Below are 19,384 nucleotides of genomic sequence, written 5' to 3'. Positions count from 1 at the left end.
AAGGAGAGAAAAAAGTCCACCTTCTGGAAGGGGATCATCTACACAAATTATGGAAAATTCTGTACAGGAAATCTCAGAGTTCAATTTGAATGTGTTTTAACTTCAATTTATCAATAAAATTGGGTGCATGTCTTTATAATAGATTCATCATTTATTAAGATTCCTAAAGTAAAAAAATAGATAAACAAATAAAAAATCCAGCTCAGGGCCTACTTGTTTCACTCACTGAATGAAGAAAAGTTCTCTTTAGTAGGTAGATTATAACATGAACCTAGAAATGGGACTTGCAGCAGTTTGTAGGTCATGGCTTGGACACTGGCAATCATCTTCTTTAAAGATGACTTTGATTACACCTTGGTGTTATAGTGACCGTAAAATGCACCTCTGAATTTATTAGGTATTGTGTTTTTGGAAAAAAAACCAAAAATATTTCTTAAAACAAAAAACAAAAACACACCGGTTTATGCACGATTCAGCCAGATGCACATATTTTACTTCTTTTAAATATTTTTTTTTTAAAAAAACCAAAATCTATTTAGAAAGTTAGAAATTAGACAATTGGGGTAGAAATAATATCTATCTGGTAGGTTTTCATTAGAAGACTAAGATGCTTTATTAGAAATTAGAATGGATGCCAACTATTTCCATGGTTACTTACTGAGTCCTTTTTTCTTTGAATGGAAAGGTATCATTTCTGTACATACCACATGCAGCTTCTTGCTCTGTATTAGATCAAATCCTTTGATAACAGAATGAAAGAAATGAACTGAAAAATAGTTCTATAGTTCTGTCCCTGCTTGTGCACTAAATAACAAGAATAAAAAGCTCTTTTCATTTTGGCTATATTCATTCACGATGCCATTTTTAATAACAAAAGTCCAAGTATTTTCATGAGGTTGTATTAGAAAAAGGTTACAAGCTATCCTTTGACAACCTTTGCAGTCTGAAAGCCCTTTGCTCCTTTTGTCCCGTCAAATCAAAATCCCCTTGCTTAACATTCACATTCTGTTGTAAGCATGGCTCCTCTACTTACAAAACTTAATTTTCCACTCTCCCAAGTCCAGGCCTGACACTCCATTTGGGTCTGTATCCTCACTGTCGTTGAACACACTCCATTCTCTGTGCTCACTGAGAACTTTGGAAGCCTTTTAGAACCACTCCTGTCCTTCTCAGACATTATTCTGAATGTCTCCCATATTGCAGTATAAATATTCTGTCAAGAATCATTGTTTTATATTCCCATTGAGACTGAGTATAGGGATTATGTGCCCATTTACTTATTTATATTTCATCTTGTTAAGAAAGTGGAAGTGGAATTAAACAGAACTTTACCCATATATGTAAATTACATAAATATAAATATATGTAATGTAATGGGTAAGAAATGAAAGAAAAAATCCACATAAACAATCATGATATAATAAAAATAATCCAAGAATGAGGCTAATATAAATAATTGTCAATAGGAGATTATTAATTTTCTTTGTATGGGCCATGTATTTGGTAGAAAAAAAAAGAACGAAAGAAAGAAAAAGACAAAAAAACAAACAAAACACACACACACACACACACACACACACACACACACACACACACACACACACACACACAAAACACACTGCTTCTCAGGAGACAATCAACTCTTCCTAATACCCAGTACAGTATGAAATTCTCTTAGGGGTACTCATGGGAAGGACTCTATGTCATATAACTAACAACAATGTCAGCAGCTTCCTTATACACAGAAAAGAATTTGAGTTTTCAGTAAATCTATTTTTATATGTGTCTTCATGCCCATATATTACTGGGCACATCTGTCATGTTCAATGAATTCTTAATTGTTTTTTTCTTTTTTTCTTTTTTCTTTTCTTTAAAGCAGTTTTTGGTTGTCTGGTAGGTTGCTCAAAATTTTTACATTTTTTCTATGACATTTTCTAAAAACATTTGTTTTCTAAATATTTTTTCTCAATTGAAGATTTTTATATTCAGGCCCCCTGTCCCTGGACCAAAGATCTTGCCAATCATCTGGATTTTGCTTATCTAGCAAAAGAAATTAAGAATAATACAACAGATGGACATCTAGCTCAACTGTATCAATTTACATACAGTATTACTAGATGATGAGGGTCAGAAAGAATAAGGGACTTCCTTCCATAAAGCCCCTGCTATGGACTGAATGTTTGCACCCTCCCCCCTTTCATATGCTGAACCCTAACTGACAATGTGATGGTATTAGGAGGTGGGGTTAATGGGAAGTAATTGGGTTTAGATGAAGTCATGAAGGTGGGGCCCTCGTGATGAAATCAGTGCCCTTGTAAAAAGAGAAAGAGACCAGAACTTACTCTCTTTCTCTGCCCTGTGAAGAATTATGTATAAGACAAAAACATTTGGAGATAAAGTGGAGAAAGGAATAAGGTTCAGAAGGTTGAAAAAGTAACGAGGAGAAAAGTTCTACTGGGACTAAATAGTTTAATGGAGACAAGCCTATATCTTGGTAAAGTTAGCAGAAAACTTAGAGTCCATCTCTAAGTAACAGGTGTGTCAGAGGAAATAAACTGGTGGGCTGAAGGAGGAGATTATTGCTGCTAGTAGCAAAACTTTTTCTTGTACTGTGTTTCTCTGAAAATAAAACCTAAATTGACAATCAGCTCTAATGCATCTTTTGGAGCAACAATTAATATAAGACCTGGTCTTACATTATATAAGACCTGATTTTATATTACAGTAAAATATGACTGGGTCTTATATTAATTGTTGCTCCAAAAGATGCATTAGAGCTGATTGTCCAGCTAGGTCTTATTTTGGGGAAACATGGTAGTAAATTTTTCAATAAACAGGCTACTCTTCTCAGTAAGGAAAGTTCTATTGGTGGTGTGAGATAAGAGGTGTGTGTGTGTGTGTGTGTGTGTGTGTCTGTGTGTGTGTGTTGGGGTTTTATTAAACTAGGGCGGTATTCAATTTTCTGCTTTATGTGATATTTTACTTTTTAAGCAATGTTTTTAAAAATATTAATCCCATTAATAAAATGAATACAAATTTATGTGAATTTTCCCAAAGAGATTAAAGTATTTTAAAATTTAAGCCTTATTGACCTTTAATTTTAAGATCTTTAGATCATGGACTGATATGATGATACACTATAAATAATTGATTAATCAACAGAATATATGTTTTTGTCCTACTGTGTGCACTGACATGTTTGATAACATCATTATTTCCTCCCAAGTTGTCTTTTTAGAGACTGTTGTCCCCTCTAAGTCTGGTGTCCCTTCATGTTGCTCCCATAGCCCCTTTTTCCATTTACTACTTTCTTCGTCAGGAATCACAGTAGAAATTTTTATGATCTCCACACCAGGAATAATTGAACCTTTTTTGAAGGTGGTTTGTTTTTACGTTATTGACACAATGAATCATAGAACCAATTTTGTATTTGTATCTACAAAGCTCAGAGCCAAAGTTGTGGCTTATTTAAATTAATGTAGGATTTCAGCAAATTAATTTTAAATGCTTTGCAGTAAAATAGTAAAAGTGCTTTCTAGGTTGACTTGCATTGACAATTTGCCCATAACTTTAACATGTGTGTGTGTGTGTGTGTGTGTGTGTGTGATAGATGTTAACTATCATTTTGCAGAAATACATAGTTAGACGGTATAACACTTAGAAGAAAAGATAAATCTAAGAGACAGCCAATATTAATGCTCAGTTTTTAGGAACTGTTAAGAAAAAAAAAAAAAAAAAATCTCTCAATCTCTGAGTAACTCCCTACCAGGGAAAGAAAAGCATTGCAACACAACTTTTCGCCATTTCTTTCTAGGCCAGGAAACACACTGCCCAGGCAAAACTAGGCAGAATTGGATCATAAGTTTAAGTTTCTGCAAATTTTAATCAACTCCAAGCTTAATTGATAGGCTTTCAAAGTAAATAATAATGTAATTTACTTGAACAAAGAAAATGCTATTTGCAATTGTGTAGTTCTTGAATTAAAATTTGGGGAAAAACAATTTAAAATGATTTTTAAAACTCCTGTGTACAATTTATTAACTATCAATTGAAGAGGCCATTATCTTACCATTGAATATTTTAAGAATTCACTTTTAGTTATTTTATATTTTAAAATTTTTGTTAATACAAGATTTAGAGCTCATTGACAATTTTATTTACTACAATTATAAAAACTCAAAATGGAATCTCTAAAAACAAATTTCTACAATTAAAATATTCTGTAGAAACAGTGTAATTTAAAACCATTTATTTTTAAAGCTACCACTTCATTTCTTGAAGTAGCAAGATGAAATATGAAATATGTTTCCAACTTTGAGGAAGGTTGAGTATTTTAGATCTCTTTTCCAAAGGTGTGTATTTCTTATAAATACTAAGCTAGACTATTTCTGGAGGTTTCTTTGTGAGCTCCTATACTAATTTCCTGCAGCTGCTGAAACAAATTACCACAAATTTGGTGGCTTAAAGCAACCGAAACTTATTGTCTTACAGTTCTGGAGGCCATAAGTCCAAAATCAGTTTCACTGGGTATAAATCAAGGTACGAGCAGGTCAGCATTCCCTCTGGAGACTCTAGGGAAGAGCCTGTTCCTGCCCCTTCCAGCGTCAGGGCAAGTGCCTGCATTTGTAGCCCTATCACTCCTCTCTCTGCTTCCATAGTCACACTGTCTTTTCTTCTTCTCTGCGTGTCAAATCTTCTGCTTCCCTCTTATAAAAATACATGTGGTCACATTTCAGGCCAACCTGATAATCCAAGATAATTACCCTATCTCAAGATATTCCAATTTAATAACATTGCAGTCACTTTTTGCCACATAAGGTAACATCCACAGGTTCCAGGGATTAGGATGTGGACGTCTTTGGGGCTCATTTCTCAGCCTACTGGAGCTCCAAACTAGGCATTTCTATAGGAACAATTTCACGCTCCAGAAGGATTTTCCTTTATGTGGTTTCCTAAAAATGTTGAAACTATTTCTATTATAACAGGTTCTTGAATAACTTTGAAGTTTTTGCATGATTTTTTTTTTTTTTTTTTTTTACTGATGCATTCTTACAATAAACACTTATTAATGTAGGGCTAAAAAAGGAAAATAACAAATTATAGCTTTCAGGAAGAGTTTACAATTTATTTTTGAAGCTATTATGAATAAATATACATCACTGAATGACAAGATGAGGGCTAAAGAGTAAGAGAAATATTGAGAGATAGCATATAAGTAAAAGCAAGTGAGAAAAATTTTTAAGCATTAAAGAGTTCAGAAGAAGGAAATATCAATACAGATTGAAAAGCAGAAAAAATACAATACTACATGAAGAAGATTGAGTTTTAAAGTGGAACTAGGTAAACTATGTGAATTATGGACTATGTAAACTAGAATTTACATAGTTAAAAAAGGTCATGTCAGGTGGATATAAGAAAAGGCAAGATAAGATAAAAAATCATAATAACAATTTTTAAATATACCTGTTCAGTCTATACCCTATAGAGTTGATGGAGTTGACCATTTGTATACGTGATAAATAGGAGATAAAATTACAAAGGTAGCAAGTGGTCAGATTATGGAAAACTTGGATTAGTAAAGAGTATTAATTTTATCTTCTAAAAACCAGGAACTTAAGATACTTTTTTTTTGTTTTTCCAGTTGGAGTGATGTGTTGGAAGGAGTCCTCACTTCATCGTTGAATGTGAGTGAAGTGAAGATGGGGGCAGGCAGCAGCTATGGGGAAACTATATTGGAAATTATCATAGCAATCAAACTATTGAGGCAATCAAAGCCCAGACTGGGCAAGTCAATTTTTTTTTTTTTTTTTTTTTTTTATGAAAGGAAAGAAGAAATAGATAAAAATCACACATAGAAAGTGTCTAGTTTGGGGAAAGCACGGAGTAATGAAAGATAAGGGAGAAATGTAAAACATGGATGAATAAAGAGATTAGAAGGGGGAAAAAAGCTTTGGATGAAAGATATAACTATGGATACAATGAGTCTGAGGCTACACTTGCTCATTCAAGTATAGATGTGTATTAGTCAGTTTGAAACAATGGATGGAAGCCCAGGAACTGGTATAACTTTGGAGCTTTCTTACAGGTATATTTGAGAAATTGCTTTTCTAGGAAAATAAAAGGTAAAGAAACAAGAATAAACTAAATAGCATGGACCTGTACCCATCTCCCAAGGGCTTTGTTGACACAGGACTGATCCCATAATAGCAGGGCCTACTGAGATTTAAGGAAACTAACTCTTGGATCGATGGACTTCTGGATTAACAGATACCTCTTGATCCCCAGAAAAACTGGGCCCATGTGAAATGTTCGTCTTTGGATATTTTCTTCTGTTAACATCATAGACTAACTAACATCTTCTAGAATATCTGGCATGGCTAGGATAACCAGGTTTTGTTGGATAAATGATTGAGCCAAGTTACTATTCCATCTTCGGTATATTCTAGTTTCCTGATAGGAGCATGAGCCAATCAAAGACCAGAGAAGGCCTCCCAGTCACACTTAAATGAGATCGAAAGGCTCTTAGAATAATTCCTATTTCGTAGAAGTTAAAATAACTCTTCTAGCTTGCCTGTATCCAACTCATTTAAACATTTAATGAATGGTACATGTTCCTTCTTTCCTCATAAGGCATTTCCTTTGACTTGCAAATTTACTTTGTGAAATCCCTGGTGAGTTTTAATTCCATTATGCAAACTACTAAAAGGGGACAAAATTCGTGCAGAAATGGTTTCTAAGTAATTATAGTACTTATAAAAATGCAAACTTTAAAATGAATACATATGTGTTGAATGAATGTATTCATTACAATCTGTGAGTACATTAGAATGCATTGCTAAAGTAATTAAGCTTTCTCTAGAAGAGGGTCTATAGCAAGTATCTATTTACTCTCAAAAATTTGTAATACACGTGTCATGAGGTCAGATTATTCTTAAGTATAAATAATCACGTTTTAGAGGAGACATCTGTATGAAAATATAGATAAGACCTAATGATCTCTTCTCTATCTTGGCAGAAAACAGGGTTTTAATAAATGGTTAGCATAAGCTTCCCTAAAGGCTTGCTACCTTGAAAAATGGATCTGAATCATTTACTGCAATAAATTGCATGGAATGCTTCCATGTGCTTTCTAGCTCTCTCCAAATGAGCGGCTCCATGGAGACAGAGAAACATTATAAACGCATTTGCTAAAATGTGAGTATTTTTCCATCATTTTATATTTTTTTATTTTTCAAAGGAATGAGTACAATACGTATGGGAGCTGCCTTTTCCCCTCTTTTGCCTTAAAGATGTACTGCAATTCAAAGGGAAAGATGACTGGCTTTTTAAAAAATGTATACTGATATTTGATATCAAAGTGAAATGGTTACTTAATAAATATTATACTAATTTAATTTGCACCCAAGTATAAACATATTTTATATCAATTTTAACTAAAAATTAGTGTCAATATATGAGTTCACATCATATGTGCCCAATAAGACTATTTGCCAATTTTGGTAGTTGCTCCTTTAAAATAACGTCAATGTCATTTAAAAGTATCTCATTTAAAAAGAATGGTACTTCTATATCAAAAAGACAAAAAATAAAGTCAAACAGGTATTAGAATATAAAAACTACTTTAAAGTCTGTATATGAAAACATGTTATAAATAAAATGGCAAGTTAGAAAAATATTGCAACATGACAGAAGATAATAATCTACTTAATAAAGTATTTTTATAAGTAGATAAGATAAAAAGAATCTCCTCAACCCCCAATGAAACACAAGCAAAAACATGACTAGGAAATTCACAAAGTATTGATGCCAGTTTTAAAAATGCTTAAGTGCACTAGTAATGTTAGAAATATGATTTAAAATGAGGTACAATGTTTTTCCCATACTAAATTGGCACAGATGAAAACAAATAAAATAAAATACCCAGTTAGGGTTGGCCACTGTGATTACAATCCTGGAGCACTGTGGTTGGGAACCAATAAAAGTACAGTGAATATAAATTTGGCATAGAGTCAGCCAGACATAGGGTCAAACTGGCTTTACCATCTTAATCATTTTAAAATACTATCCTCTATGTGTTTCCATTAGACTTAGAAGTAAAATCAGAATAATAACACTATGTGCGAATAAAAAGGGGTAACGTATATTAAATGTTTATCATAGTGCCTTGTCCTAACTTAGCTATTAGTCCTATTAAATTGGTAAAACCTTAAAAAGAACAATTTGTCACTACATTAAAAGCCTTATACTGTTGCATAACCTTTGATCTATAATTTTGTCTATAACAATGAAAATTCACAAATAACAGTGTGTGTTAAACAATAAGGGATTGATTAAATAAATTATAGTTTATCCATTAAAACTGTGTCCTGCTTAGGTTAAGAAGTTGGTAGCCAATAGGCAGCAAGCAAGAAGCTAATTTGGTTGGGTATCATACAGTGTGTATGTCTTAAGTTTGTGAGTGGGGCAGTATGTGGGCAATACCTGTAGGTGTACGAAAACACACAGAGTATGCAGGGAATGGAAAATTATCAGATAGATTTCTAGAGTAGAAGGGATTATTAGAAAATCAAGGAAGACCAGATGGGAATAAAATTATGAGGGGCTTTGTATCTCATAACCAAGAAATTTTGACTTTGTTCTTTAAGAAGTGGAGAATTGTTGGAGATTTTAATCAGATTTTAATTCTAATATGTGAAATGTATCAATGGAATTTCACACAACGTATGAAAATAATGAGGTGTTTTGAAAGAAGATATAGGCTAAGACAAAGATAGGGATCCTAGTTGTAAAAAGGACTGAAATGTAGGAGTCAAGGGACATTGTTTTCATAGAAATATCAGGATTTGGTGACCAATCAAACTTCAAAAGTGAAGTGTCTATGTTGCGTTTTAATTTTGGATGATTGTGTGAAAGGGATGATTGTGTGAACCTGTTATAGACCAGATTCATCAATACCCTTATAGCTAAAATTTGGTGAGCATCCATATTCACTTCTTTAGGAAGAATGTCTAGAAGTAAATTTTATAGATCAAAGCTTATGAAACAGTATGACTTTTAATATATAGTGACAAATTGTTCTTTTTAAGGTTTTACCAATTTAGTAGGACTAATAGCTAAACTAGGAAGAGGCACTATAATAAACATGAGTACACTTGGAAACAGTTGAATTTGAGATGCCCGTAGAGATTCTCTATAATTAATTGGCAAGCTGATTCTCGAGCTCAGGCGAGAGGTTTGGGATGAAGATATAAATATGAGTCATTAGCATTGTAAGGGGCATGCAAATGCTTCCAGAAATCTATGTCATCTTTTTAGAAGTATAGAGAACATAATCGTAAAACTTATAGTAACACACATTGTGCCAGTGAATTGTAAGCTATTTCTTTCACTATTAAAAATATATGTTCAAGTTTTAGTCAAATTCCTTTTATTTTAATTCTTTTGAAAATGTTTAATGGTTATCGTGATGTGACTTGCTAGTGAAAAAGCATTTTAGAACAGGTAGGAAATCAACTGTCTAATTTTGCCATTGTTATTTGAGGTAGAAGAGTTTTATTAGTAAGGTTTTAAAAAGAGCACCTCAAGATGATCAAGTGTTGGATTTAATAATAATTCTCTATTTGTCATCTTTTTTTTTTTTTACAGTATTTCTGCTATAAAAGCTTCCATGCATTTTTTCATCTGTTTACTTGACTAGTTTTTATTAGATACCCACCATATTCCAAGCCCTCTACCAGCTGTAGGGGAAGAAGAAAGGAAAATATGCTAAGAAAAATATTTCCAACAACTGCTGAAAAGTTTCTTCCTGATTATCTCCAGAACTTCAAAGAAAGAAAGAAAGAAAAAAACAAACAAACAAACACAACTACAATAAAAAGCAACTACCAAAACTGTGCAAGGAGAAATTATGAAGGTATAATTGTCACCAAACATAAAGTACCACCGTTTTTAAGAAATGTAACTGAGTGGAAATACTAAAATACAACATTAACATTTGTTATGACTTTTGTGTACAATCAGGAGAGAGAAACTTTAGTATTTTTATGGATTAAGGATACTTTTAAGAATTCAAAATTAACTATAAAAATAGATGCTGCTTCTATTGTAACATAAAAGAATATCAATTAAGCACAGGGAAGGTAGGTCTGAGAATAAAATCCTAAAATCTGCTCTTTTATAAAGTAAAAATTTAAACACGTTCCTAATATTAATCATCCTAGAAATACTGAGTTCTACCAAAAGTATGAATCATAATAGGGTTTTATGCAATGGGTTAATTTTTTCATAATATACAGAGGGTGCAAAAAACCATATACACATTTTAAGAAAGGAAAAAAACTGTAATAATTGTAATACTCAATATATACAATAACAAAAGAGGAATACAAGTCACTTTTGACTTCTGCAATTACAAAAGGAGCTCAAAGTGGTCACCATCAGTATCCAGACACTTCTGATTACAGCAAATTACTGCTTGAGCATAGATAACACCTCTTAAAATGTGTATACATTTTTGGCACCCCCAGTATATTTGTTAAAACAATAGGAGAGGGAGTTCATTTTAGGAAGCTTAACAACACCACGGAAAGTGTTGTGCATTTATCTTGTCATTGGCATTAGTCACTAAATGAACAATTCATATTTTCTTATAGATGTAAATAGAGAAATACGTAATTAAGAACATAAAGAGAGAGAATGAAACTATACTGCTATCTGTCACTATGTACCAAAATTAATTCAAAATGGATCAAAGACCTAAACATAAGACCTGAAACAATAAAATGTATAGAAGAAAACATAGGTACTAAACTTATGGACCTGGAGTTCAAAGAGCACTTTATCAATTTGACTCCAAAGACAAGGGAGGTGAAGGCTAAAATAAATGAATGGGACTATATCAAACTTAAAAGCTTCTACACAGCAAAAGAAACCGTCAACAAAATAAAGAGGCAACCAACCAAATGGGAGAAAATTTTTGCAAACAATGTCTTTGATAAGGAGCTAACATCTAAAATATATAAGGAACCCATACAACTCAACAACAAAAAAACAAACAATCCAATTAAAAAATGGGCAGAGGATCTGAAGAGACATTTCTCCAAAGAGGACATACAAATGGCCAATAGACATATGAAAACATGCCCAACATCACTAATAATCAGAGAAATGCAAATAAAAACCACAATGAGATATCACCTCACCCCAGTCAGAATGGCTATCATCATCAAGACAAATAGTAACAAGTGTTGGAGAGGCTGTGGAGAAATGGAACCTTCATACACTGTTGGTGGGAATGCAAATTGGTGTAGCCGCTATGGAAGGCAGTGTGGAGTTTCCTCAAAAAAATTAAGAACAGAATTACCATATGACCCAGCAATCCCTCTTTGAGTATCTACCCCAAAAACCTGAAAGCATTTATCCATAAAGACATGTGTGCTCCAATGTTCATTGCAGCTTTATTTACAGTGGCCAAGACATGGAAACAACCAAAGTGTCCTTCAATAGATGAATGGATAAAGAAGTTGTGATATATGTACACAATGGAATACTATTTTGCCATAAAAAACATGAAATGGTACCATTTGCGACAACCTGGGTGGATCTTGAGATTATTATGCTAAGCAAAATAAGTCAGACAGAAAAAATTGAGAACCATATGATTTCACTGATATATGGTATATAAAGCTGAAAAACAACAAAAGAACAAGACAAACAAATGAAGAAACAAAATGCACAGACATAGACAATAGTTTAGTGGTTACCAGAGGGTAAGGAGGGAGGAGGGTTGTGGAAGAGGGTAAACAAGGTCAAATGTATGGTGATGGAAGGGGAACTGACTCTGGGTGGTGAACACACAATGTGATATATAGATAATGTATTACAGAATTGTACACCTGAAATTTATGTAACTTTACTAACAATTGTCACCCCAATAAACTTTAAAAAAAACACACAGAACAAAGAGAATAATTAATGGCCATAGACGACTGAGCACTGAAGGTCTAGTGTATGCCAGGCTAGTGTTAGTTGTTTTGCAAAGTTTACTGATCTTTAGAGAAAAAAAAACTGGGGGAAAATATTTTATCCATTTTTCAAATAAAATGTTAAAGCTCAAAAATATTAAGTAACTTACCATAAGTTACCCAATTAATCAGGTTAGAGCAATGCTATAAAATGATGTTCTTTTATTGTAACAGTCCATTTTTCTCTATTTCTGTTTAATTATGAAGTGAATGCATATATACAAAAAATGTGGTGTAAGAAATAAAATTTCCTATACCAACTCAGTCTTCTCACCAGAGGTAATTTACATTATATATATATGTATCTATATATACACGCATATACATATGTACAGACATATATATATTAGATTACATAGCACACACATATATATATATATATACATATATATACACACATATATATTAGATTACATAGCATTTATATAAATAAAGATATTATAGATACTACACAAAGAAAAATGTTCAGACATATTTTTCATAAATGATATCATACAAAGTAAGCTGTACTCTGGATTTTTTTACCCTCTTTTCAATTTTTGATGACAATACATATAGAACTCTTTCAGTTAGTTGGGTGGCTATGTTGTGTTCTATATTATGGATACTCCATGATTTATTTAAATATCCTTTCTTGATGACTATTTAGTTGTTTCCACTGTTTGTGTTTTAACAAAAAGGGCTCCAGTAAAGATTCTTGTACATATATTTGTAGACGTGAATAAGTAATCAGATAGATGGAAAAATGTTGGTTTTAATTTCTACCTTGTTATTAAGTTGATAATGTAGAGACATTAGAATACTCAAGCTCTGCTTTGTTATAAACTCCATGAATTCCAAATTCTACTTCTCAAAGTGGCCATGGCAGCAGGGTTGTTCCACCTGAAGACTCACAACTAAGGAGACTCCATATGGCCCACCCTGAACAGCCAGTTTCTAATACTTACAGAGAGTACACGAAACCTTGTCACAGCCTGATAGGTCTCTGATAATTGGACTGTCACATGCAAAAAACAGCTTTCCTAGGTCTATAGTCAGCTATCAATCTTGTATGAATACAACTTTTTACCTGGTCCAAAGGACATCTTCAGATAGCCAAAACAAAAATGTGACAGACGTACTTATCCATGCCTTTTGAGATTTTACAGAACCTCGGAAACTCAGGGGAAACATGATACACACAAACATTTACAAAGGAATTTAGAATTATCACCATTGGGAAAACACTGTAGTTCTTGAGGGATTATTTTATATTATTCAATTAATAACAATAAAATGTAGTCCTCATTTGCTCATACGTGGTAAAATGAGATGGGTCTAAAGTATTTGGTTATCTTCATTAACTCTAGGCTTATTGAAAATGTTGCTCTTTTTGTTAAAGTCTGTAGTGCATTCTTAAGAAACTGGGGATGATAAAATAGCCTAATTAGTCCTTGATTTGAATTCCCATTAATTTCCTAAACCAAGACTTTATTGTTATTGGCATGTCAGCTACAGTCTAACTTGATAGTCTTAACAACAATATCCATTCCCCACCGAATAAAAACAAAGAAGCTGATAAAAAAAAAGGAGAGTTTACCTGATTTCCTCCCATACCATGACAGTTGAATATACCGACTTTTTCATTTTCCTTGCGGCCCATGTTGTCTAAACATTGATTGGTTTCAACATTTCTTATCTAAAGGAAACACACAAAAACATAAGTCAGATGGTGGTATAAGCCAGAAAATCTTTCTGATATTATTAAACTGTATATTGATAACAAAATGATAGATGTTTGTAAGGAAATTTCTCTAAGAAGAACACATTGCTTTAAATAATATTTTTTTTCCTATGTATATTTTCAGATCTGTGTAAGTTTCTAAACTCCTATTGAAGTAAACTTGAACACCACTGGCATTGTTATTAGCATCTAATCAAGAGGCACTCCTTGTTTATAGCATAGTAGTAGAGAAGAAGGAAACATCAACATATTATAAATTAGGAATTCTTCCCAAAATCCTTTTAAAATGAGAACAGTTTCCAAATTCCACTCAAATAACCAATACATTCTTGAACTTCCTATAATACCATATGCAAAGGAATAGAAACAAATTGGCTAAACTCTCAAATTTATGTTTTTATACAGTTCTTCATTACTAGATGCTCCATTTTGTATACTAACAAAAATTAATTACATCATTTCTTTCTGTAACTAAAACACATTCATGCATCTTTTTTCATTCCTAATGTCAAATTTGATGGAAAGCAGTTGACCCTAAGAAAACCTATTACAATGGTAAGTGGTGATTTCACATTAAAAATTCCTTTGGAGCAAGATTAAACTGCCAACTGCAAACATAAGATTTTTGGTTTACACTCAAACACTGCATTAGTCCCATAATTAACCTAAAGCTAATACGTATTTGAGCCAAATGTAATTACGAAACCTATGCATTGAGTTTAAAAACGCTGAAATTACTAAATCATGTATAAACAAATGCAAAACAAAAAAGAAGAAAACACTTTCTAGTACATGGAATGTTTTCAATCATTTTCCTTAATCTTAACACCAAGTATGTATTTACTATACTTTCCCACTTTGCTTCCGAAAAGTTCTTACCTCTGACCCCGATAAGGATATACATATTTTCACTGTTCACTTATACATTGCTTGGTTATACCTACTTAGTTATCTATGCATTAGATACATGTTTATTCATATTGGCAAATGAATAAGATTAAAAACTTCTATAGAAGATGGAATAGGTTTATACGAGAAGGTGCATTTTTCCAAATTCCGGCAACTATTACTTGATATCAATTAATAGTTTCTGGAATTGGCAAAAATGGTATGATTTGCATTATGCCCCAGTTGGCAATTGAGAACAGTGGGGATTAAAATTCACACTTGGTAAGAGTTGGAAAGAGTTGAGCAAAGTGGTTAAACTCTGTTCCAGTGGGTTGAGATTTAGAGTAGGGTTATAGATGTTTTCATCAAGAATCTGAGCAGCAACCCATTAGAAAAGACAGAACACACCATGAATATTAGAGGGAAAAAATATAAGCTTTAAGAAGCAACATCGTGTCCAAGTCCCGTACTGGTGGGTTTAGGGCTGAAATGTCCTCTCAACCTGATTTAACTTGGTTCAGGCACTGAAGGAGACTGAGCCAATGGAGTGAGGCTAAAGATTTTTCAGGACCTGTAGCTGGACACGACTAAGGGAAGTAACAATTGATAGATGATGTAGTAAATTGATCTGCCTATGTTTCACAGAGTGTGATCAATATATAACATACATTGCTATATATTGTTGAATCATTTTTAAATCCCTTGCATCTGACTTTTCTTGTTAACTTTTCACAAATTGCAGGCTCCTTGAGAAACAATAAAATTCTTCATTATTATTATTTATCATCCTAAAAAAGTATAGAATAATGGAATACTATAATACTTAGAGGAATATTTATATCACTGAAGTGAATAAAATAAATATAGTCAATTTCATCATGGAGCTTACATTTTAGAAGGGAAGAGTGCAATACCCAAATGCATTTGTAATATATCAGAAGCTCAAGAAGTCCTATAAAGAAATATAAAGCACAGTAAAGGTAAGAAAGTGATGGTGGGGATATTATTTTAGTTAGGGGTCCAAGAAAGTCCCCTTTGAGGAAATAATACTTGAAAAGGCACCTTATTGAAATGAGAGAGCAGCCATATTTCAGTTTTGGAAGAGCATTCTAGACAGAGGGAACAGCAAATGGATGCTCCCTGCAGCTGAGAAAACTGAGTGAAATAAGGGACTAACAATGTGGCCAGGGTACAGCGAGTGGGAACAGATTGGAGAGGCATGCAAGACTAAAAATATAAGGAATCCTAAGTTTTTGAGTATGAGGGTGACATATTAACAGCTTTCTATGGCTGCTGTGTAGAGCACAGACTAGACAGGAGCAGCATTGGAAGTAGAGAAACGAGTAAGGGAACTATTGCAGTCATGACAGCAAGAGATGATAGTTACTTGGAATAGTAGGATAATAATGGAAGTGGACAGGTCAGATTTGGCATGTTTCTTAAAGTTTGAACGAAGTAGGACTTGCAATCGAATTAAATATGAGCTACGAGGGAAAAAAAAAAAAAAAGACATCAAGGATCATCCCAAGATTTTGGCCTGAGCAAATGGGTAAACATTGCTTCCATTTACTGGTAACAATATTCTGAGGTTCTGTATATGTTGTTGAAATATATCTGTGGCCTTTATATTTGAAAATCAATTTGGTAGACCTCAAATCCTTGGCTCACAAAATGTTTTTTCAAGTACTTTTAAAAGGTTATTCTATTAACTGTCCACATAAATAGCTGCTTTTGAAAAGTCTGATGATAATCTGGTTTTCTTTCCCTTATTCTTAGAAATGTCTCTTTGCCTGAATGTCAAACTGATTTTTTTTTTCTTTTCTTTAAAGTCTAATACATTTACCACAGTACATCTTAATATTGTGCATTCTGGATCACTCTTCCAGGTATGTAGTGTTCCTTTTTAACTTGTTTCAATTCTATTTTAAGGAACATTTCCTTGAATTATACTTATATCTGAAAGGTTTATGTCACTAGTCCTATGTTACCAAATTTAAAAAAAAAAGCCCATGTACACCTAGAAGGCAGGTTAATATATATCACACTGGTATATATTAGGTTGTTCTCAAATCAGTGAGCTCAATATGATGGGAATCTGCTACTCATTCTTCAAAATATAAAAATGGCCACTAGTGTGTACTGACAATGCTCAACAAGCAAATCGTAATGCAAATTACAAGATAGTGTGGCATACATGAAAGTTGAAACTATGCATCTCATCTTTTGAGATGAAAAAAATGATCACATTTAGGATTATCTTGTATGATTTTCATATCAGAACCTTTCTAAAAATACCTAGGACCTCAGTCAAATATATACTCCCAAAGAATCTTGTTGAAGCAAAGGAGTGAAATTTTAGAAAAGACCCTGATCTTGTTATTGGTGCCGTATTATTTGATAATACCAATCGCTTGATCATGCTATTAAGAATAACCTAGGCAACCAACTACTGAGGAACTTTATCCATTAGAAATTCCTTACAGAGTCTGTTTTATGACTTGTATCAACATAAGTATAGCACACTGGTAGTTCTGAGATCTGCAATATTCATTGAACTCATTCTTTATGTTATGGTATAGCTTTGAATATATGGTGTACAGCCAACATAGTTTTAATTGTCTTCTTTGATATTTATTTGTTCACACATAATATTTTATTGCTTGAAAGCAAATTTTAATAACATAAACTTGAGAGCATTTTCCAACGTGTGTTTTGATGTTTGAAATCAGCAAGCCTTTTTATAAATATTTCTACACAACAGCAGCATCTTTAGTAATATTCTTACCACTTAAATAGTTCGTTCATTAGCTTTTGCTCCCTCTGCTGGATTGTAGCAAGCAACAATGGAACTCCAATTCTAAAAAGAGGCATACACTCTCACCACACAAACCTTTACATTTGAAAACTACGCAATATGTAAAAATCCATTCTAAATATGAGTCTAAATTTAAAATAGCGTTTCTTTTTTGCTTTTTTGCTTTAATTATGACACTTGCTTATCCTTCAGTTGCACATTATATTACTTTTTATCATTATTTTTACATATGTCAACCTCATTTGATTTCTCTTAACTTCGTAAAGAACATTCACAGTAAATTCCAGAGTTAAATGTTAATGTTTCCATATTATAATTACCATACTGAATATGCATTTAAGTATATTTTATCTTTACCAAATTGTGAAAAATCAGAGGGATGAGTACAAAATCTATATACTTAACATATCCAAGATGAGTTTGGTTTAGAATGCCCTGATTATGACTATGAGATTAAATATTCTAAATATGTGATATCTTAACTCCATTCCACACACAAAAAAGGAAAGGACACAGAAAATTAAACAATTTCAATTATTTTGGTGTATAGTAGAAACAAACAACAATCCTGAGAGAATTCAGTATATGCCTAACTTGCATATCATTTGTGGCAGATGTTTGTGCCAATACATATTTGAGTAATAATATTAGAATTAGTTCTAGCCTAATTATTAGAAATATGAAGTAAACATATTTTTCAGGTAATAAACTCACTCTCATTTTGTTAACAGGTTAGTCAACCAGCCCAACATTCTTTAAGGTTAACATCTGATAAAAAGTAACATATTCTGTCTGTACATATGCATATTCAGTTATCCTGGCATCAAAATTAGCTACTGGGTACCAAAGACTTTTAGAAATATAATCACAGGTAGAGGGAATGTCCCCATTTGTCTGAGCCATCTAAAATGATGTTTTCCTACTGAAATCTTATTAAAGAATCAAGAAGACTGTGACTCTATAAATAGATCGATCTCCTGATTATCAACAGTGAGGGTAAAACTCTAAGTGTTTTAGCCTCTGCATTTGGTAGTATCTGATTATCCCCTTAATCCCTGCAGCCTAGCAGCTTCATAGATGTCTATTTTTAATCATTTGAACTTGCTCTTTAACAATCTTTAAGGATATAGTACCAATATGCTGTAATACTATTTCTTATAGTTAAAGGATACAGAGGAAAACAGTGTTGAGGTTAAGTAGTTACTACAAAGTACATAGACTGATATCTAAACATCTTCATCGCAATATGCCACTGCAAATTTTAAGCCTCAAGAGGTAAGTCAATTGGCTCCAGAAATCCTCTTTTCCCTTTTCTTGCTCTCTGATATACCTTTGTTCTATATAGCTGAGAAAACATTTCTTTTTTTCCCCCCAAAAAAATGCTGGACTGTCATAGGCCAAAATTTAGAGTGAGGGGTTATTGCTTTAAAATGCCATTTCAATCTTAAACTTGAATTAGCCTTTATATTACAACATCAGAACCTGCTATACTAAATCTATGTAAGCTAAAAGGCGAGCTAGTTAAGAGAGAATTTAATGCTGCAAAGAGCTTGACTCCCTTATTCCATTAAGATCTGCTTACTGAGTCTAAAAGGCACATGCTTCATTAAGCTACTTAAAGGTTTTATTTCAAAGCAATTGCACAGCTTTTAACTTCCCATTGGAAACTGAATGAAATTCATGGGCTGGGTAAAGTAATATTTCAATTATCTGAGTAAAATGAAAGCATAAGAAATTAAGATACAACGACCTGACATCAATAACTCTACTGATGATTATTTTGGTGACAATATATGATAAAGAGAAACCAAATATCATATTTGCCTCTATCTTCCAGTACCACTAGGAAAATTAAAAATAAAATTTGACAGAGAAATTTTTATATTCACCAATGCATTGCAATATTATATAGACTTTGAAAAACACTGAAACTTA

General features: G+C 32.7%; 1 protein-coding gene across 6 annotated transcripts in view; it reads right to left on the bottom strand.

The window, feature by feature from the left end:
* The window catches only part of GALNT13 (polypeptide N-acetylgalactosaminyltransferase 13), a 462,057-nt gene that overhangs the window by 29,774 nt on the left and 412,899 nt on the right, over window positions 1-19,384 (bottom strand). For all 6 annotated transcript variants that reach the window (XM_074336508.2, XM_074336503.2, XM_074336499.2 and 3 more), the window contains exon 11: window positions 13,603-13,701. In XM_074336508.2, the coding sequence (XP_074192609.1) occupies window positions 13,603-13,701 (99 nt within the window). The remainder of the gene's footprint in view (window positions 1-13,602; window positions 13,702-19,384) is intronic.

This window comes from Rhinolophus sinicus, chromosome 17 (assembly GCF_057876585.1).
Source record: "Rhinolophus sinicus isolate RSI-liver-muscle chromosome 17, RSI-T2T, whole genome shotgun sequence".
NCBI lineage: Eukaryota > Metazoa > Chordata > Mammalia > Chiroptera > Rhinolophidae > Rhinolophus > Rhinolophus sinicus.
This window is presented reverse-complemented; position numbering and strand designations above follow the sequence as displayed.